The sequence below is a fragment of the Drosophila nasuta genome, chromosome 2R, assembly GCF_023558535.2.
Source record: "Drosophila nasuta strain 15112-1781.00 chromosome 2R, ASM2355853v1, whole genome shotgun sequence".
Taxonomy (NCBI): Eukaryota; Metazoa; Arthropoda; class Insecta; order Diptera; family Drosophilidae; genus Drosophila; species Drosophila nasuta.
The window spans coordinates 15817061-15838601 of NC_083456.1; the positions used below are offsets into that span (position 1 = coordinate 15817061).

The 21541-nt window shown below is 38.3% G+C and overlaps 5 protein-coding genes across 5 annotated transcripts in view; 4 read left to right on the forward strand and 1 right to left on the reverse strand.

Moving 5' to 3' along the window:
• Positions 1 to 21541, reverse strand: part of LOC132786575 (probable muscarinic acetylcholine receptor gar-1) — a 100417-nt gene that overhangs the window by 58691 nt on the left and 20185 nt on the right. The window lies entirely within an intron of this gene.
• LOC132785327 (aminopeptidase N) lies at positions 981 to 4157 on the forward strand. Its single transcript, XM_060791373.1, has 4 exons — positions 981 to 1705; positions 1765 to 2239; positions 2310 to 2548; positions 2605 to 4157. Exons 1-4 carry the CDS (start codon positions 1017 to 1019, stop codon positions 4055 to 4057), a joined length of 2856 nt encoding a protein of 951 aa, XP_060647356.1. The 5' UTR covers positions 981 to 1016; the 3' UTR covers positions 4058 to 4157.
• Positions 5683 to 9143, forward strand: LOC132785302 (membrane alanyl aminopeptidase). The gene is made up of 6 exons (XM_060791340.1): positions 5683 to 5781; positions 5883 to 6402; positions 6471 to 6635; positions 6694 to 7410; positions 7471 to 8598; positions 8672 to 9143. The coding sequence occupies exons 2-6, from the start codon at positions 5888 to 5890 to the stop codon at positions 8964 to 8966; spliced, it is 2820 nt and encodes a 939-aa protein (XP_060647323.1). The 5' UTR covers positions 5683 to 5781; positions 5883 to 5887; the 3' UTR covers positions 8967 to 9143.
• On the forward strand, positions 9224 to 16927 carry LOC132785104 (uncharacterized). Its single transcript, XM_060791098.1, has 12 exons — positions 9224 to 10747; positions 10806 to 11105; positions 11171 to 11357; positions 11538 to 11788; positions 11838 to 12947; positions 13001 to 13232; positions 13677 to 14371; positions 14426 to 14722; positions 14787 to 14973; positions 15030 to 15277; positions 15336 to 16445; positions 16500 to 16927. The coding sequence occupies exons 1-12, from the start codon at positions 10116 to 10118 to the stop codon at positions 16723 to 16725; spliced, it is 5475 nt and encodes a 1824-aa protein (XP_060647081.1). The 5' UTR covers positions 9224 to 10115; the 3' UTR covers positions 16726 to 16927.
• On the forward strand, positions 17347 to 20839 carry LOC132784968 (aminopeptidase N-like). Its single transcript, XM_060790903.1, has 6 exons — positions 17347 to 18046; positions 18101 to 18397; positions 18464 to 18650; positions 18772 to 19019; positions 19072 to 20181; positions 20235 to 20839. The coding sequence occupies exons 1-6, from the start codon at positions 17448 to 17450 to the stop codon at positions 20458 to 20460; spliced, it is 2667 nt and encodes an 888-aa protein (XP_060646886.1). The 5' UTR covers positions 17347 to 17447; the 3' UTR covers positions 20461 to 20839.

A 21541-nucleotide genomic window follows, 5' to 3' on the forward strand; every position in this document is an offset into this window, starting at 1 on the left:
ATGGCAATGAATTCGCAAAAGTTTATATTTTCGATAACTACCCAAAATTGTGTAGACCTTGAACTCTAGATTAAAAATCTTGTTTATTCAATTGAAGTGGCTACTCTTAAAATCAAACAGTAGATACAGTAACTCTAATTGTCGTTAAGAGCATAATTGACATTATAAAAAGAGTGATCTATATTGTTCATTAAATTTATTTGGGACGTTTAATCTAAGCGTTTTGCTTTCCCAGATAAACAACATTCTGAATGCCATATTAGGTAACCAAGAGATAAGGATTGACCAATCATCGAACAGTCATAAATCTAATTTAATCCAATATTATTGAATTTTTACTTAAGAGATAATGTATCTTTAATAGCAACAAATAGATGAACCATTTGATACAAGGTTCTTTTTTTATATGCCAAATTTAGACTCGTATTTTTGGACTTTGGGTAATTGCTGTGTATGTCATGAACAACAGATAAAGTATCTTTATTTTTCAATCAGACAGAAATCGAATGTATTCTATGCTTATAATTTAAATTATTACATTTTGCACAATCACACTCCCAGAGATTGAGCATGCTATCATCAAATGATATTAGTATCTTTAAAGGCTGTCCACTTTATTATTGTTATCTACTACAAATAGTGCAAGTGTTTGACAAGCGTCTTCGAGTGGTTCTATTCATGGGTAAAGCAGTGGACTAAAGCCGACACACACGCGTTATGAGGCCGCCAATTCAATGACCGCCACTCTTTTCATTGATTTACTGCCTTCTGTTCATGAAATATTGGGCAACAAATTAAATGGGCGTGATCTAACGAAGGCGAATGGGGAATTTAAGGTGATTAAATGTAATCTTTATGCTTTACACCTTATGCTGATAAGCTCAGCGAGACTAGTTGATATATACAACTTGAAAATGATCGTGATAACTAGCTGAAATTTGGCTTAAAAGTGCAAAACATACGTTTCGTGGTTCAGTTATTGTCCAGTTGTCGTCGCATCGCACGCATCGAACAATATGGCTCGCGTCCTTGTACCGCTTTTGGTCCTTTTCGTTGCGGCCCTTTCGCAGGCATCCGTTCTCCGCCAATTTCCGCCAGTAGATTTTGAAGGCAAGCAGCTACTGCTGGAGAATCCCAACCAGCGTTTGGAGACACGTGATGATGAAGCGACATATCGCCTGCCCAACAACACCGAACCTATCAGCTACGATGTGACGCTTCATACCAATGTGCATACTGGTGAGACTGGCTTCACCGGCACAGTGATCATCACTCTGGATGTTATTGAGACCTCGACGACAATCACAGTTCATGCCCGTCAATTGGCCAACTTTACGGCTAGCATTATTGCGGCTGATAGTCAGGGTACGGCGACGCAATTGCAATTCACACAGGATACCGATCGTGAATTCCTCTCGTTCTACGCAAATGACTTGACCCTTACCGCCGGTACCACCTGGCTGCTGACCATCAACTATGAGGGTAATCTGCGCACAGACAACGGTGGCTTCTACCTCTCCACCTATACGGACGAGGAGGGCGCCACTAAATATCTGGCGACCACACAGTTCGAGAGCACAGATGCTCGTCATGCTTTCCCTTGTTACGATGAGCCCGCCAAGCGTGCCAACTTCACCATCACCATTCATCACGATGCCAGCTACAACGCCATCAGCAATATGCCAGTCAACGCGGAAAAATCAAGGTATGTTTTCATATCTAATCGTATTTCTTCAGTTGACTAACTCGGACCTTTTACTGTAGCACTGGAATTACTTCGTTCGATACCTCTGTGAAAATGTCCTCCTATTTGGTTGCTTTCATTGTTTCGGAGTTTGTGTCGTCTTCCGGCGAGTTTAACAATCTGCCACAGCGTGTGTTCTCCCGCAAGGGTACCGAGCATGAGCAGGAATGGGCACTGATCACTGGCATGCTGGTGGAGAAACGTCTCTCGGGATATTTTGATGTGCCTTTTGCTCTGCCCAAGCTGGATCAGGCAGCCATACCAGATTTCGCTGCTGGCGCCATGGAGAACTGGGGTCTGGCCACCTATCGGGAGGAATATTTGCTGTATAACTCTGAAAACTCCACGGTGAACACACAGACAAACATTGCCACAATCGAGTCTCACGAGGATGCGCATATGTGGTTCGGTGACCTGGTTGCCATCGAATACTGGAGTTATCTCTGGCTGAAGGAAGGTTTCGCCACACTTTTCGAGAACTTGGCTGTCGACTTGGTAAATACTTGAAATCATAATGACATCAATAGGCGCAACTAATATGACATTTTTATTTTCAATTTGATAGGCCTATCCTGCTTGGGATATCTTCCAGACCTTCCATGCTGGCTCCTATCAGAATGCTTTGGTTACCGATGCCAATCCCAGTACCCGTCCCATGACATACTTCGTGGAGAAGCCCTCGGAAATTGCTTTGTTGTACGACAACATTGCTTACGCTAAGGCCGGTTCCGTATTGGACATGTGGCGCAATGCCTTGACCAACACTGTCTTCCAACGTGGTCTGCACAACTATCTGGAGGCCAAGTAGGTGACTCAACTTCTGCTCTTCAAGCTCAATGTTAACAAAAGTTTTCTTATAGCAAATTCTCGGCTGCCAATGAGACGCACTTGTTCGATGCCATTGCTTTGGCGGCACGTGAAGAGAACTTCGCCGTCCCGGCCACCATTAACGAGATGATGTCCAGTTGGACTCGCCAGGGTGGTGTGCCACTACTGACTGTGACGCGCAACTATAACGATGGCAGCTTCACCGTTAAGCAGGAGCAATACACCAACGACAAGGACTACAACAGCACCAAGCTCTGGTATGTGCCCGTCAACTATGCCTTGCAGTCGGATCCCGATTTCCGCACTACAACTGCTACGCATTATCTCCTGAATGAGGCAGAGATAACCATTTCGGATGCCAAGACAATCAAAGACGAGTGGCTTATCCTGAACAAACAGTCGACGGGCTACTATCGCATCAACTACGACGACGACAACTGGAAATTGATCACCGATGGCTTAAGCTCACGCCCACACAAGATTCATCCACGTAACCGCGCCCAAATCATTAGCGATTTGTATCGCTTTGTTACCAGTGGACGCGTTGCCCACTCCACGCTGCTGCAACTGCTTACATACTTGCCCAAGGAGGATCAATATGCACCTTGGTCGGCAGTCAACACGGTGATCACGCTGTTCAATCGTTATCTGAGCGGCGATGAACAGTACGCCAATTTCCTGTTCTATGTGACCGAATTGGTCAGCGAACAGTATGACAAATTTGGTGTGAACGATGTTCATGGTGAGCAACATTTGGCCAAGTTCACTCGCAACGTGATTATCAACGTGGCCTGCTTGGCTGGTGTCGAGAGTTGCCTCAGTGAGACAAAGGCCAAGTTGCAGGCTTTGGTCGATGCTGGTACCCCAATTGAAGCCAATCTGCAGACGCCCGTTTATTGCAATGGTTTGAAACAAGCCGACGATGCGACATTCAATTTTGTCTTTGAGAAGTTGATGAACTCCAACGATCAGGCCGAACGTCGCCTGCTCATCTCAGCTCTGGGCTGTGCACAGTCCCAAAGCCAGTTGGAGAAATATGTTGCCAGCAGCATTGATCAAACCAATCAACTCCGTACCCAGGAACGCTACACGATCCTCAGCCCGGTTTATTCACGTGGCGAAGTTGGTTTGCTCACCTCCATTGAGTTCCTGCTTGAAAACTGGGAGACTTATGGCAACTTGAACGCAGGCTTCGGTGGCGTTAACCCACTGTACTCTGACATTGTTTCAATGTCAGCGTATGTGGTCAACGATAATCAAAAGGCCAAGCTGCAAGAGCTTGTCGATGTGGTTAAGAATAGCGAGTTTGTGCCCACAACTTTGCAAACCAGCGTAGATGCCAACGTTCAGGCTAACGAGGCTTGGTTGACTGCCAATCGCGAACCCATCGTCTCCTGGGTGAGCACTTTCCGCAATGGAAGCCCTGCGATGAGCGCATCCATTATTGCTATCGCCCTGTGCTTCTTGGTCGCCACATTGTTTTAAGCATTCACTAAACACAATTGTAAGTTAGCATAAGTCAAAGTCGAGATATGCCTATTGTACTCTGTCAATAAAATTCCCATACAATTATGATTAAAAAAAACCTGTGCTGATTACATTTATTGTCGCTTTATGGTCAGATAATATGAGTATAACACTCAAGAATTCTTTGAAATGCCAGCTCAATTCAAGAAAACATTGTTGTACATTTCGGGTACATTTAAGTTCCCAAACACTTAAATGTTTACGTTTATATTCGCCATAAATATCTCATCTACTTTATCAATTGGCAATTCCATCACATGGCAACAAATTTATCGATAAGTATTTAGTCTGCCAATCAATCTATGGGCTAATCCGCCATTGAAGTACGCCATTTTGAATTGTGGAGTGCTGCGTAATAAAGTAGTATTAGTAATAAGTAGTTCACGACTTTGAATGTGTCTTGAGCGTTGAAAGATCCGACTTGTTGAATGGTCTAGTCGAATTAGTCTGATAAGCCTCTTGTCGCTATCATTTTATTGACCACAATATCAACTATTAATTTTATTTGACGAAATTGCATGTAATACCCTTTACTATTCATATTTCCAATTTATTGGCAGATAAGATTAAACACTGGTTTATTCCTTCGAAAAAATTAAGCTTATGTACATTAACAATGACTTTTGAGTTGTTTTTATGTGAACTTGAAATGATTAGGGTCTTAAATTTACTATTTAATTGTCTATTTTATTGGGCCTTTAACCCTTTCTTCTGCGCATTTTCTGTATATGGTTATCATTGTCCCTCTTTTACCCTATGAAAAGTCAAACATTAGGCTTTAAGGCTTAAATAAGACGTACATATATAAAATATATGTACGTAGACAAATTACTATAAGCGAACTTTCTGGAATTTACAGAAAAATAATACTTTCTGCAACAAAGTTGTTGTTTATTATTGAGTCTATATGATTGATATATGATACATTTTTATCTTTTTACCTTTGGCAGTCTTTAAAAACAGTATGAAATGTTGAAGATTTTATTCATTAGAATGTGAAATTCTTCGTATGAAAACTAAGAGATTAGTAATATCAATGTTATGTTTTAATATTCTTCTAATCTCTTCGCAAAATTAACCATTAGGTCAATATGAAACGTCTGTGAAAGTAATACCAGACAATACTCTATGCATATTATAATCGTGATATCGATCGTCAGAGATTTCGATTTGTTTGCTCAGGCTGTTATCAAAATAGATATGAAGTTTTACTTGCAACATGCAATCGATGATATTCTGATACTCTGTTTTCCCATTTAGGTTTACAGCAAAAGCATCCAAATTCCATGTGCCACCATGTGGGATTTTTATTTTGGAGCATACTTAAGTTATATTACTCACACTATTACTCATATCCGTTTCGGCCTCTGGATTATTGTCCAATGGTAAATCTATCAATATATATTTGCGCCTGTCGACTCGCATGATTATTATATGATTGGTAACTGCCAGCAGTAAGCGTAAATCACCGCCTTACGTTCTTATCGACGCGTCATCGTAATCGTCGTATAATCTATGTACACTTTATCTCGCTAAAATAAAATGTTTAAGGCTACAGATAAATCGCTGATATAGTTAGTGTGCGCTTATAAATAGTACCGTCCATTGGGAGGAGACCTTAGTTGTCGAATCGCGTGCCGTGCGACGTTTGAATAGCACTTCAAACCGTTCGAATATCTAAAGTGAGTGCAAAGAAACTGTTACATAATATGGTGAAATAGTACAAAAAAAAAAAAAAATTCTAGCTAATTACTGATCTGACAACCTTAACCTCATTTTGCAGACGAAATGATGGCCCTACGTTTGGCTATCCTCTTGGCAGTATGCCTTGCAGGCGTGCTAGCTGGCACCAAGCAGCTGGAGCTGCAGCCACCGACAACATATGCGTCCGAGAACTGGGAATACAGACTGTCGACCATTATCAATCCGGTTAACTACAATATTACGCTGCGACCATATTTGCTGGAGAGCGATAGTGATGCAAAGCGTTTTACTTTCGATGGCGAGGCCTTTATTGAGATCGTACCAACGGTGACCACAAGAACCATCTCTTTGCATTCGAAGAATCTGACGCATATACTCAACGAATACTGGTTGAAGCCTGCAGCGGGTGTAACGCCCACTAAAATAGCCCTGACTCTGGCTAGCCACAATGATGAAACCGATATCATGAATTTAACTTCAACGACAGATCTGGTGGCCAACACAGCCTACATTTTGCATTTCAACTATACGGGTCTTATGCAGGACGACATGCACGGATTTTACCGCAGTTACTACACAAACGATAACAACGAGACTAAGTGAGTCTTCAGTTTTTCAATTTTTAATTATTTTTTTGTATTACTTATTAACTCTGTGACATCGGCAGATGGTTGGGATCAACACAATTCCAGACGCACCATGCTCGCCGAGCATTCCCCAGCTTCGATGAGCCCCGATTCAAGGCTACCTTCGATGTGACCCTCGTTCGTCATCGCTCCTTCAATAGTGCTAGTAACACAAGGCTCGCCATCTCCTCTCCCAGCACTGAAGCGTAAGATGAAAAACTTTATATTCTCTTCTATTCTATTTTAATCAAACATTTTCTGCAGCGGCTACTTTGTGGATGTGTTCGAGACAACGCCTAAAATGTCCACTTACTTACTGGCCTTTATCATTTCCGAGTTCACCATTCGCAAGGATGATAACTTTGGAGTGTTGTCCCGTCCCGAGTTCTATGGACAGACTCAATACAGTTTCAATGTCGGCCGTCAGATTCTCAGCGAGATGGGCAAATATTTGAATCTCGACTATTACTCAATCGGTAACGATAAGATGGATATGGCTGCAATTCCTGATTTCTCTGCCGGTGCCATGGAAAACTGGGGTCTACTCACCTACAGGGAACGCAGTCTCCTGGTCGATGAATCAGCCACTACTCTGGCATCGCGTCAAGCAATTGCCGCCGTTGTGGCCCATGAGCAAGCGCATATGTGGTTCGGTGATCTGGTCACCTGCGAATGGTGGAGCTACACTTGGTTGAACGAGGGCTTTGCACGATTCTTCCAATACTTTGGCACTGCTTTTGTCGAAACCGAATGGGAGCTGGAGAAGCAGTTTGTTGTTGATCAAATCCAAGCAGTCATGGCCATGGACTCGACCAATGCCACCAATCCTTTGAGCGATCCTAATACCTATACCCCCGCCCATCTGAGCCGCATGTTTAACAGCATCTCCTACAACAAGGGTGCCTCAATCATTCGCATGATTGAACACACCATGGGTACGGCTAACTTTCAGAAAGCTCTGCAGGAATATCTTGTCAAAAAGTAAGTGTACCCGACCTCCGACAGCCTTAGCTGTGGCTAATGTTTCTTGTGTTCACTCAGCTCTCTTCAATCATCGGTTCCTGCGTACCTGTTTGAGTCGTTCCTTGCTCAGTGGCCTCAAGATAGCTTTAGCAGCAGCGCCGAATATATCTTCTACAACTTCACCACACAGGTGGGATATCCTGTGATTAATGCAGAGCTCGCGGCCGATGGCAAAAGCGTCGCTTTTACTCAGAAGCGTTTCCTGCTTAAGGATAACGATGGTGCCGATGCTAACCTGAAGTACACAGTGCCCATTAGTTATACCACAAGCGAAGAGAAAAACTTCAATGATACCAAGCCCAAGTTTGTGTTGTCTGAGAATGCGACCACCGCATACAATGTAACCTTCACCAATACGGTGAGCTGGGTCCTTGCCAACATCCAGGAGACTGGCTACTATCGTGTTAATTATACCGAGAGCAACTGGCATGCAATCCACCATACACTTATCGAGAGCAACTGGGGCGGTATTCATGAAATTAACCGCGCCCAAGTGGTCGACGATCTGCTCAATTTGGCTCGTGCTGGACACATCAACTACACCCTGACTTTCGATGTGCTGGAATACTTGGAAACTGAAACCAATTACATTCCATGGACATCGGCATTCAATGGCTTCAGCTACCTGGCCATACGCTTGGGCACAGATATCTCTGATTTCAGCGCCTACATCCAGCAGTTGACCAACAAGGCATACAATCAGTTGGGCTTCGCTGAGACCGCAACGGACAAGGCACTCGATATTTACTTGCGCACCAAGGTGCTCTCCTGGTCGTGTCGCTATGGCAATGCTGATTGCATCAGCAGTGCTAAGAGCTACTTTAACTCACTGGCCAATGTTCCCAAGAACATTCGCTCAGTGGTCTATTGTGTGGGCTTGCGTGAAGGTGGCGCTACCGAATTTGAGGCACTGTATCAGAAATTCAAGACCGAAACGGTTGCCACCGAGGAAACGCTGCTGCAAACCTCTTTCGGTTGTGTTAAGAACCAGACCCTAATCGAAAGAGTTTTCGATCTCGTAATCTCTGATGAGATCCGCAGACAGGATAAATCAGCTGTGCTCAGCACTCTTTACACTGAGAACAATGAAAATGTTGACCCTGTCTTTAAATTGGTCACCGAAAAATACGACGCATTGGCCGACGCGTAAGTAGCACTAATATTCCAAAATGTGAGAACAAGCTTTTGTTAAATTGCATCTTTGATCTCTCATTTACAGCATGGGTGGTTACTCCGCAGTGGCTACTGTCATTTCCAACATTGCCGCTCGTTTCACCGAACAGTCGCAGCTGGACTCTTTGAAAACATTCAACACAGCTAACAGTGCCAAATTTGGCACCTCTGCTGCTACACTGACTGCAGCTGAGACAACCGTTAGCGAGAACTTGGTCTGGGCCGAATCGAAGCTGGGTCTCTTCCGCACCTATCTGTCAGAGCGCAACGGCAGCGCCATGATCAGCGCCTTCAGTCTCCTCACCGTGCTGATGGTATCTATTACCACATTGCTGCGCTAGAGCTAACCACGTTAATTATAAACTAGATTAGCCAATTGCCAGATGCCATTATGCAATTGTCCAATAACAAGTATTTGTACACTTAGTGCCTTTACAAAGCTAATAAAATATCCAGATAAGGTGGCATTGGGAATAAACTTCTCGTATGTCGCATAATAATAAACTTTGCTTAATCTATATTATTGACTCAGTTTTATTTTAAAGTTTTCCGGGAGTTTTGTTTACTTTTTCACTATCATTGGATCGGCAACATTACAATATCGGTCTATTGCATATATTCTATAAACAAAATATGAAACACTGGAAAGTTTACTCACTATTGTGATGCGATTACTTCTTAATTAATATAGACATGGGAAAGAATGTTGATAATGTTAGAAGACAACATTATTCGCAGTACGATTTTTGTGATCGTAAATCCGACAGTCGCATATTTATTTAGTCCTTTTGGTGGCCTAATTATAAACTAAATGAGATATACTTTGAATTACGGAACAACATAATAATAGCTAAATTATATATCATTTTATAACACACACATTATGCGGTCAAACGCTCTTTACGTGAAAACCAGTTCGAGAAAGTTTCGAAAACGTGAATTCAAATTAACGCTGAAGCGTTTGAAAAACTAGTCGCTTTGACAAACTTCCGTTGTTGAGTAAAGAATCCAGCAAATCTGACTAATTATCATAACAATATCTACAAGGAACAACATCTGACGTCTCATTATTTAAATATATTTCAACAAGAAAAATTATTTACCTGGAATGTGACTGCGTGCTGCTTAGGGTATAGAATTTCGTATTATAAGCAACAAATTCGCATATACTATAATTTAATAAAATCGTCACTAATGATGTTTAAATTTATGAAATTTATGAAATTAAGGAACACATAAAAAAAATATATCATCTTCGATTCAAACTTTTACCCTATGGATAGAGCGTATCAATTCGATTTGCGAGGGCAAAAAAAATATCAGAATAAAACCAGCTTCAACCAATTAAAAAATTTTAAATTCAAATTAGCAATGAAACGTATACAAAGATATAATATAATTTCCAGTTAATTCGCGTTTTATAATTTAAATAGCTGCTTAAATATATAAAACACAAAATCTTCAGTTCCAGTATTGAACTAGCTTTTATTATGAAAGGTTCTTTTTGTCGTTGGCAGTTGCTTGTCGCTGCTATATCACTGACGTTGATAAGCATAAGTGAATGTAATAGTTACCGCCTCAGTAGAAGTGTATTGCCATCTTTCTACAATTTAACCATTAATGTCAAAGAAGAAGGACATGAAAGATTTGGTTATAAATTTTACGGCGAAGTTGCAATAACTTTACAAACTAATCAAAGTGATATTTATGAAATAACCCTTCACAAGGACTACCTTTACATGTCAAGCTGTGTAGTTTATAATAAGGATGGTGCTGTGCACCAAAATGTTACAATAGATTCACTAAAATCTAATCGGACAACACAACAGTTTACAGTGCCTCTGGTAGAGCCATTGACTCCCAATGAGAACTATACTCTATATTTCAAATACACTGGATATTTTGGCAATCATGACACAGGTCTGTTTTCATCATCATACGAAACCAACGAAGACGAGTATCACACAGTTTACTTAACACAACTGAAGGGTCAGTATGCGCGATCTGTGTTTCCTTGTTTCGATGAACCTACATTTAAGGCAAAGTTTCAACTTCATCTTGGTCGACTAAGTAAGTATAATGCCGTCAGTAACACCAGATTGATAAGAACAACAAAAGAAGAGTAAGTCTAGTATATTTTCTTTAAATGAATAAATAACAATCCAAAATTTTAATTGAAGAAATGACAGTTATGTGGATCATTTTGATATCACGCCAATTATGTCTACATATCTATTGGCCTTTGTAATATCCGAGTACCAAGCTCGAGGCAATCTCAGTGAATTTGCTATTTTATCTGCGCCTGAGAATTATAATTACACAGAGTTCAGTTACAATGTTGGTGAACGCGTGATAGCTGCTTACAACGAATTGTTCCAGATGCCTTATAAACAACTAGGAAATGAAGTCCTGCTCTTTGCAACTAAGCATTGGACCCTCAACAATAACAACATGGAGAATTGGGGCCTTATAATATTTAAGTACTGAAAGTTTCTAATTGTGCTCAAGGCCAGATTTAATAAAATCAGATTTGTTCAATTTATAGAGAAGATATGCTGATCCATAGGCCTGGTTACACTGACGGTCTCAGCCACAAAGAGCTCACTATTCGAATGATTGCACATGAAATAGCTCATATGTGGTTTGGAAATAGTGTTACCTTATCCTGGTGGAGTCATTTCTGGTTAAATGAAGGCTTTGCTCGATTTTACGAGATCTTTATGACCGATCAGGTAAATATGAAAGGAAAAATGTCAAAGTTGCAAACGCATATCAAACTCGTTAAATTGAGAAGATTTACCGATATCAAAATATGAGTAACAATATAATCAACTCGACAATTGCCGACTCCCTATAAATAGTATCTACAAATATTTTCTGTAGTTAATTGTTATTATTTTCTTTCTCTACAGATCTACAACTATAAATATCACGTGGAAGAACAGTTTGTTGTAGATAATCTTCAGAGAATCCTTGAAAAGGATGCAGTGGCTACTTCTTTGCCCTTAACTAGTCCCGAGATCGCCATACAATTTTCTTATAAAATCGACAACGAGACCAACTTCTTCCCATATGACAAGGGTGCTAGCATCATTCGAATGTGGCGAAATTTAATGGGAAGCGACAACTTTAACAAATCTATCAACAGTTACCTGAAGCAATAGTGAGTTCTCCATCTAAGTTCTTGGATTTTTTTAACTTTTTTCTTTCAGTCATTTAAAAAACACAAATCCCAGCGATTTGTTCGCTCATCTCAAGCAAAACTGGCCAGCTCAGCCTGAAGTTGATTTGGATACATTCTTTTCAGACTTCACGGAGCAGGTGGGCTACCCAATGCTCATTGTGAACATCACCCAGGATAACCAAAAAATAGTTCTACACCAAAAACGTTTTCTATACGATTATGAAGACGGTAGTGATGCTACTTTACGTTACACCATTCCAATTGCCTTCACAACGAATCTGGATCAAAGCTATTATAATCTGACACCTTACACGTACTTCAATAAGAATGATACTACAGTTGAAATTTCTTTTGAAAATCCCATTGAATGGATTATCATAAACCAAAAGCAATCCAACTACTATCGAGTTTTTTACGATCAACCAATTCTCACCCAAATTAAACAATTATTTTCCACATCTAGAAGCCGACGTATCCCAGCTACGACTAAGGCACAAATCATTGATGATCTCTTTAACTTTGCATACGCTGGAATGATCGATTATGCAGATGTCTTCGAATACTTAGAATATTTGAGATACGAATTCAATTATGTTCCCTGGAACGCAGCCTACCACGGTATGGAGAGAGTAGTTCAGCGATTAACCCCACAACAGCTGCCTTATTTTGAGAAATACCTTACAAATATTACAACTGGGATTTTTAATGAACTATCAGCAAAATCAAGCAGCTCTGATAGCGTGATGGATGTCTATAATCGAGTCTTGCATGTATCATGGCTGTGTAAATACCAGAATACCAATTGTAATAAGCAAGTGGAACTTCTTTTTCTGGGAAATCTTGAAAAGCCATCCCCCGACTATCGTGAGATATTTTATTGTGCAGTTTCACGAACGGATGCTCATGCCCGCCTATGGGATTTATATCATAATGAGACCGATTCTGATCAGAAGAATCTTCTTTCGCGGGCTATAAGCTGTTCAAGGGACTATACAATATATTTCAAACTCGAATTATTCCATTTATTACGTCATTCCGAACAGTTCATCGGTTTGATAACGATCTATCAACAAAATCCTGATTTAATTGATCCCATATTTTCTATGATAAGAGAGAACATTGGGGAACTTGTCGACAGGTAAGATTTCCAGAAACACTTCGTAACTGCCAACTAATTTATTAAACTTATAGATTGGGCCAGTATGAGATGTTCAAAATCTTGAGTGATATGGTTGATAATTTTACAACGCGGGAGCAAGAAAAACAGTTTACAATCTTTATAGACAAAAACATTAAAAGATTTGATAAATGGGCACATACCGACATACAGTTATTCCCGACAACAATTCGAAAGAATCTGGAATGGGCAGAACAGCGATTGGGCAAGCTAGTGAACTATCTAGTAAAGAGGAATGAGGCAGTTGTATAACCTCAATAATAAACTCAATAAACTTTGTTACTTTTATTAAGTTTACTTGTGCTCTTATGTTTATCGGAATAATGAATAATAATGCAGAAATAAATAAAAGTTATTTTATTACCGTGAAAAAATGGCTCTTTTAATTAATTATAGTCTAATTATAGTTCATAAAATTATAGTTAAATTGTTCAAACTTTTCGAAAGAAACCTGAACCCTTTCTTAACCAGTTATTCATAACAGTGATATCGGTAGAACAAAAACCTTTTGAAATTTAGCTTCCGATTGAACTTAAAAATAAAAAATGCAAAGCCACAACAATACTAAAATTGAGGGAGACACAATTGATTAAAAACACCGGTTTTAAACAATTCAATAATTTTAAATTCAAATTAGCAATAAAGCGTACATAGACTTATATTATAGATTCCAGTTAATTCACCTCTTAGAATTTAAATAGCTGCGTATATCTAACAAAACACAAAATCTTTAGAATCAGTATTGAGCAAGCTTTAAATATGAAAGGTTCGATTCTTCGTTTGCAGCTCCTCATAGCTGCTATATTAGTGACTCTGATAGCCAGAAACGAAAGTGATGGCTACCGTCTTAGAAGAAGTGTATTGCCATCTTTCTACAACTTAACCATTAACATACAAGCATCAAGGAATGGAGGATTGGGCTACTCATTTATCGGCGAAGTCGCGATTACTTTACAAACTAATCAAAGTGACATTTACGAAATAACACTTCATAAGGACTCTCTTGACATATCGAGCTGTTTAGTTTATAATAAGGATGGCATCTTGTACCAAAATGTTACAATTACTTCACTCAAGTATGACCAGGAGACACATCTGCTAACAGTGCCTCTGTTGGAGGCATTGACTGCCAATGAGAACTATACTTTATTTTTTAAATACACTGGCTATGTAAAAAGCAGAGGGCAAGGTGTATTATCTGAATTCTACAAAACCGACAAGTATCACAGCATTTATATAACACAATTGGAGCCCGTATATGCCCGCTTAGTATTTCCTTGTTTCGATGAACCTGCATTTAAAGCAAAGTTTCAACTTCGCCTTGGTCGGCCAAGTGAATATAATGCCGTCAGTAACACCAGATTGATAGGAACAACAAAAGAAGGGTAAGCATGGTGAATATTCTTCGAAGTTTTACAAATATTAAATTTCAATTGCAGAAATAACAGTTATGTGGATCATTTTGATGTCACACCAATTATGTCTACATATCAATTGGCTTTTGTAATATCCGAGTACCAAGCTCGAGGCAATCGCAGTGAATTTGCCATATTATCTGCGCCTGAGAATTATAATTACACAGAGTTCAGTTTCATTGTTGCAGAACGCGTGATAGATGCCTATAATAAAGTATTTGAAATGCCCTATAAGAATCTGGGAAATGAGGTTCTGCTATTTGCGACTTCAGGTTGGTTCGATGATAATGCCATGGATAATTGGGGTCTTATTATTTTAAGGTGCTTAAAGTTAGTCTTTTTTGTCATCAATAGCGTAATGTCATCCGTTTTATTTTACGTATAGTGAAAAAATTCTCGTCCAGAAGCCTGGCTACACTGACGGCCACACGAACAAAGAGATCACATGTCGGAATATTGCACATGAAATTGCTCACATGTGGTTTGGAAACAGTGTTACTTTATCTTGGTGGAACTATTATTGGGTTAACGAAGGCTTTGTTCGCTTTTACGAGATCTTTCTAACTCATCAGGTAAATGTGAAATAAAACATATCTATACTATACTAAATTCTAATACCTTTTAATAGCTCTACCGCAATTATCACTTGGATCAACAGTTTGTTGTAGATAATCTTCAAAGAATCCTTGAAAAAGATGCGGTAGCTGATTCCTTGCCCCTAACCAGTCCCGAGATGAGCGTACAATCTCCCGCTGAAATCAACAACCAGTCTAACGCCTTCACGCAGGATAAGGGGGCCAGCATAATTAGAATGTGGCGTAATTTAATGGGTGGCGAGAATTTCAGGGAATCCATCAGAAGTTACCTGAAACAATAGTGAGTGAGCTCCTCATCCTCTCTATATCTAGTAATTTTGTGACTTTTTACTTTGTAGTCATTTGCAGAATACAAGTCCAACCGATCTGTTCGCTCATCTAAAGCAAAACTGGCCAGCTCAGCCTGAAGTTGATTTGGATACGTTCTTTTTAGACTTCACGGAGCAGGTGGGCTACCCAATGGTCATTGTGAACATCACCCAGGATAACCAAAAAATAATCCTACACCAAAAACGTTTTCTATATAATTATGAAGACGGTAGTGATGCCACTTTACGTTACACTATTCCAATTACCTTCGCAACGAATTTGGATCGCACATATAATAATCTGACACCTTACACGTACTTCGATAAGAATAAGTCTACGATTGAGATCTCTTTTAAAGAACCCATTGAATGGATTATCTTAAACCAAAAGCAATCCAACTACTATCGAGTTTTCTACGATAAGCCCATTCTCACCCAAATTAAACAATTATTCTCTACAATTAAAGGTCACCGCATCCCAGTAGAGAATAAGGCGCAGATAATTGATGATCTATTTCACTTTGCGAAAGCTGGAATGATCGATTATGCTGAAGTCTTTGAGTTTATGGAATATTTAAGTACAGAAATCGAGCATATTCCCTGGCGCACAGCTTACGTTGGTATGGAGCAAGTAGTTCGGCGATTAACCCCTCAACAACTACCCCATTTTGAAAAATATCTTAGAAATATTTCATATGTGGCTTTTAATGAAGTTACTGCCAAATCAAGTAGCTCTGATAGCGTGTTCGATGTGTATAATAGAAACTTGTTCGTGTCGTGGCTATGTAAATACCAGAATGTCAATTGTATTAATCAAGTGAATGTTCTTTTTGAGGGGAGTCTTGAGAAGCCATCCCCAGATTATCGGGAGACATTTTACTGCGCAGTTTCACGGACTTCGGCTCATGCTCACCTCTGGAATTTATATAATATTGAGACAAATTCCGACGAGAAAGATCTTATTTCGCGAGCTATTAGCTGTTCAAGGGACTATACGACATATCTTAAAGTGGAGGTATTTCTTTTTGAAAATGATGACCAACAGGGAATCGGTGTGATTCAGATGTATCAACAAAATCCGGATTTAATCACTCCCATACTTTTGATGATAAGAGAGAACATCTGGAAATTTATTGACAGGTAATGATATTGAGTAATTTTCGTAACTTTTTACTAATTTTTTTTAACATTTAGAATAGGCACATTTCCGATGTTCATTGTTCTAAAGGACATGGTTGAATATTTTACAACGCGGGAACAGGAAGAACTATTTTCTGATTTTGTTGAAAACAAATCTCACTTATTTGATAATAAAAGTGCAGAAACACTAAAATCCGCTTTGACCACGATACGTAAGAATATCGAATGGGCAGAGCAGAGATTGGGAAAGTTAGACAAATATCTGGCAAAATGGAATTAGGCACAATGACAACTTTAATTTCGAAAAAATGTTAAAATATTTACGATGCTGAAAATCTTTAGGCCTTAATAAAGGATGTTAGGCCATATCCTTTGTATTGAAATTTACAACAGAATATAATGTATAGATTTGTAGTATTGAACTGTAAATTTTTATGGAAAATAAGAAATACACCAGATTTTCAGCCAAAACTCCATTGCAGTCGGCGTAATTTGTTATACAAAAGTTTTTCTTTAATAACTTCTACATTTTTAATACGATCACAACCAAAATAGGAATCATAAATACTATGGTTATTATAGTAACATATGTATATACCAAAATTCCAAACTGTTGCTTTAAAATTACAACTTTCATGCCATTGCCAAATCAAGTTAACTTTCAGACCCAAATGCACTTACACGCAAACTATATCTCCGAAAACCTTAATTAATCAGGAAGACAAGTTATACATACTATATACATTTCTTAGAAAATGAGCTAGAGGCTAAAGCTACCGAAATTTTGTTTGCGTTTCAGCTTAACATCATAGAATTGTTTCATATAATTGATTGCCATAAAACCGGTTTCAAACAATTCAAAAATTTTAATTTCAAATTAGCAATAAAGCATTCCCAGGCATATATTATAATTTCCAGTTAATTCTCATTTTAGAATTTAAATAGCTTAATATATCTATAAGACACAAAATCTTTAGTTCCAGTATTGAACTAGCTTTCATTATGGAAGGTTCTGTTTTTCGTTGGCAGTTTATTTTAATAACTGTAATAGCTAGTAGTACTGGCTTCCGACTCAGCAGAAGTGTATTGCCATCTTTTTACAACTTAACCATCGACATCATTGAAGAAAAGTACAAAAAATTTGGTGCAACATTTGTCGGAGAAGTCGCAATAACTTTACAGACGAATCAAAATGATGTTTACGAAATAACACTTCATAAAGACTCCCTCGACATATCAAGCTGTTTGGTTTATAATATGAATGACCTTTTGTACCAAAACGTTACGATTTCTTCACTGATATTTAATCCGAAGACTCAACTTTTAACAGTGCCTTTATTAGAGCCATTGACTGCCAATGAGAACTACACTCTCTATTTCAAATACACAGGAAATGTTAGATACGATTATTCAGGTCTGTTTAAAATAGCTGACAATCATTCTGAGGTCTTGTTAACACAACTGAAGACCATTTATGCTCGCTTGGTTTTTCCTTGTTTTGATGAACCTACATTTAAGGCAAAGTTTCAACTTCACCTTGGTCGACCAAGTGGCTATAATGCCATCAGTAACACCAGATTGTTAAGAACGACAAATGAAGGGTAAGCACAATAAATATTTTTTGAATCAAAATCAATTATAAATTTAAATTTCAGTAACGAGCGTTTTGTTGATCACTTTGATGTCACACCAATTATGTCTACATATCTATTGGCCTTTTTAATATCCGAGTATCAAGCTCAAGGCGATATCAGTAAATTTGCAATTTTTACACAGCCGGATTATTATAATTACACCAGATTTAGTTACGGAACTGGGGTACGCGTGACAGATGCCTACAATGAACTATTTGAAATGCCCTACAACCAACTTGGAAATAAAGTTTTGCAATTTGCGACTGCGCCTTGGATCGATGAGATGACAACGGAGAATTGGGGCCTTATCATTTTTAGGTGTTATTAGTTTATAATATTTGGTCATGACTGCCTTCATCAATAATATTTGTATTTCTTTTGTAGTGAAAAAATGCTTGTACATAAGCCTGGCTACACGGACTACTACAAGAACAAAGAATTCACATGTCGTGCGATCGGAAAAGAAGTTGCTCACATGTGGTTTGGTAACAGTGTTACTTTATCTTGGTGGAGTCACTATTGGCTAAACGAAGGCTTTGCTCGATATTACGGGATCATTATAGCTGATGAGGTAAATATAAAATGAAAAATATCCAAAAAAGACAAACGAATTCCATCTGTATCTTACAAATATCTTAAGTTTTACATTGTTATGATTACTTCATATAATAAATAGTGTCCTTTCCCAATAGAACTGCCGCAGTTATCACTTGGATCAACAGTTTGTTGTGGATAATCTTCAAAGAATCTTTGAAAAAGATGCGGTAGCTGGTTCCTTGCCCCTAACCAGTCCCGAGAAGAGCGTACAATCTCTCGCTGATATCAATAAACAGACTGACGGTTTCATAGAGGATAAGGGAGCCAGTATTATTCGGATGTGGCGTAATTTAATGGGTGGCAAAAACTTTAAGATATCCATCGATTCTTACTTGAAACAATAGTAAGTATCCGCCCTCCTAAGGTAGCATGTTTTTGCATCTTTTTTCTTTCAGTCATTTAAAAAACACAAATCCCAGAGATTTGTTCGCTCATCTGAGGCAAAACTGGCCAGCTCAGCATGAAGTTGATTTGGATACGTTCTTTTCCGACTTTACGGAGCAGGTGGGCTACCCAATGGTCATTGTGAACATCACCCAGGATAACCAAAAAATAATCTTACACCAAAAACGTTTTCTATATGATTATGAAGACGGTAGTGATGCCACTTTACGTTACACTATTCCAATTACCTTCGCAACGAATTTGGATCGCACATATAATAATCTGACACCTTACACGTACTTCGATAAGAATAAGTCTACGATTGAGATCTCTTTTGAAGAACCCATTGAATGGATTATCTTAAACCAAAAGCAATCCAACTACTATCGAGTTTTCTACGATAAACCAATTCTCAACCAAATTAAACAATTATTCTCTACAATCGAAGGTCATCGCATCCCAGTAGAGAATAAGGCGCAGATAATTGATGATCTATTTCACTTTGCACACGCTGGAATGATCGATTATGCTGATGTCTTTGAGTTTCTCGAATTTTTAAGTACAGAAATCGAATATATTCCCTGGCGCGCAGCCAACAACGGTATGGAGAGAGTAGTTCGCCGATTAACCCCGCAACAACTAACCCATTTCGAGAAATATCTTACAAATATTACAACTCTGGTTTTCTCTTTACGAGGCACAAAGTCAGGAGAATATGAAGGCATATTTACTAAGTACAATAGAGAGATGCACGTCTCATGGCTTTGCAAATACCAAAATGTCAATTGTAATAACCAAGTGAAACTTCTTTTTGAGGGGAATATTGGAAAACCATCCCCAGATTATCGGGAGACATTTTACTGTGCAGTTTCTCGAACAACGGCTCATGCTCGTCTCTGGCATTTATATAATAATGAAACAGATTCCAATGAGAAGGATCTTCTTTTGCGAGCTATTAGCTGCTCAAGGGACTATAGTACATATTTCAAACTCGAGTTGTTCCATGTTATACCCCATTATAAATGGACGAATGATTTGATACAAATCTATAAACATAATCCAGATTTAATTGGTCCCATATTTTCTATGATAAGTGAGAACATCGATGAGTTTGTTGCCAGGTAAAATATCAAGAAACACCTCGTAATTATTAACTAATTTATTGGACTTTTAGATTGGGCCAGTATAAGATGATCGAAGTCCTAAGTGATATGGTTGATTATTTTACGACGCGGGAGCAAGAAGAGCAGTTCACAATCTTTATGGACAGAAACATTCACAGATTTGGTGAATCGGCACAAACTCTCAAAGAAACATTTCTGACAACAATACGGAAGAATCTGGAATGGGCAGAGCAGAGATTGGGCAAGCTTGGCAACTATCTAGCAAAATATAATTGAGCTAGTTGGACAAATTCAATGATAATAATAACACATACTTTAATATTAAAACAATCTATTGATACTTGAATGTGTATATATTGAGTTAAATATTTTATATTTAAACTTAATTTTTATAAATTTAGAGACACATTGCCTCAATGAATCCAATACCATGATAATAATGAATTAGTGTCAACTATATATTTTCGTTGACAGGGCAAAAATTTGAAAGAGCTGATATTACATAGCCAAAGATGAAATGTATTTTGACTTCCGACTATAGAAGACCTAACAATAAATCAGAATATATATACACTTTCATGCCGAAGGCCTTTACAGCAAGTGCTTGAGGAATAATGTAAGTGTTAATTTTAAGTATATCTAACCTTTTTAAATAAATAAATATTTTCACTTCATAAAAATAAAGTCATGAACTAAAAGCTAACAATATTTGGTTTGTATCCGTAAATTTTAAATTTAAATTTGTAAAAAGGCGTACACAGACTTACATATATTATTGTTTTCATTCAATTCGCGTATTTTAGAGTCAATAATTGCTAAGATTATTCAACAAACTTATTTCGTTAACTACAAAAACCTTTCTTAATAAGGGAATCAGATTATTTGTACATTTCAACGAGAAAGCAAAGAACTAAGTACTATCGAGATTTCACTTGTGTTTGTGCTTAAAAATAAGCTGCTAAAAAAATCAACAGACTAGAACTGATTATCTCATAATTAATTACCCTTGAGCCGGTTTGAAAGAAATGAAAAATTTTAAATTCAAATTAGCAACGAAGCGTTCATAGCGCATATACATATTATAAACTCCAGTGAATTCGTATTTTAGAATTTGGATAGCTGCGTATGTATATCTATAAAACACAACATTTTCAGTTCCAGTATTGAATTAGCTTTCATTATGAAAAGTTCTGTTCTTAGTTGGCAGTTGCTCATCGCTGCTATATCATTGACTCTGATAGGCAGAAGTACAAATGATAATTACCGCCTTAGTAGAAGTGTATTGCCATCTTTCTACAACTTAACCATTAACATCCAAGCAACAAGGTATGCAACATTGGGCTCCTCATTTATCGGC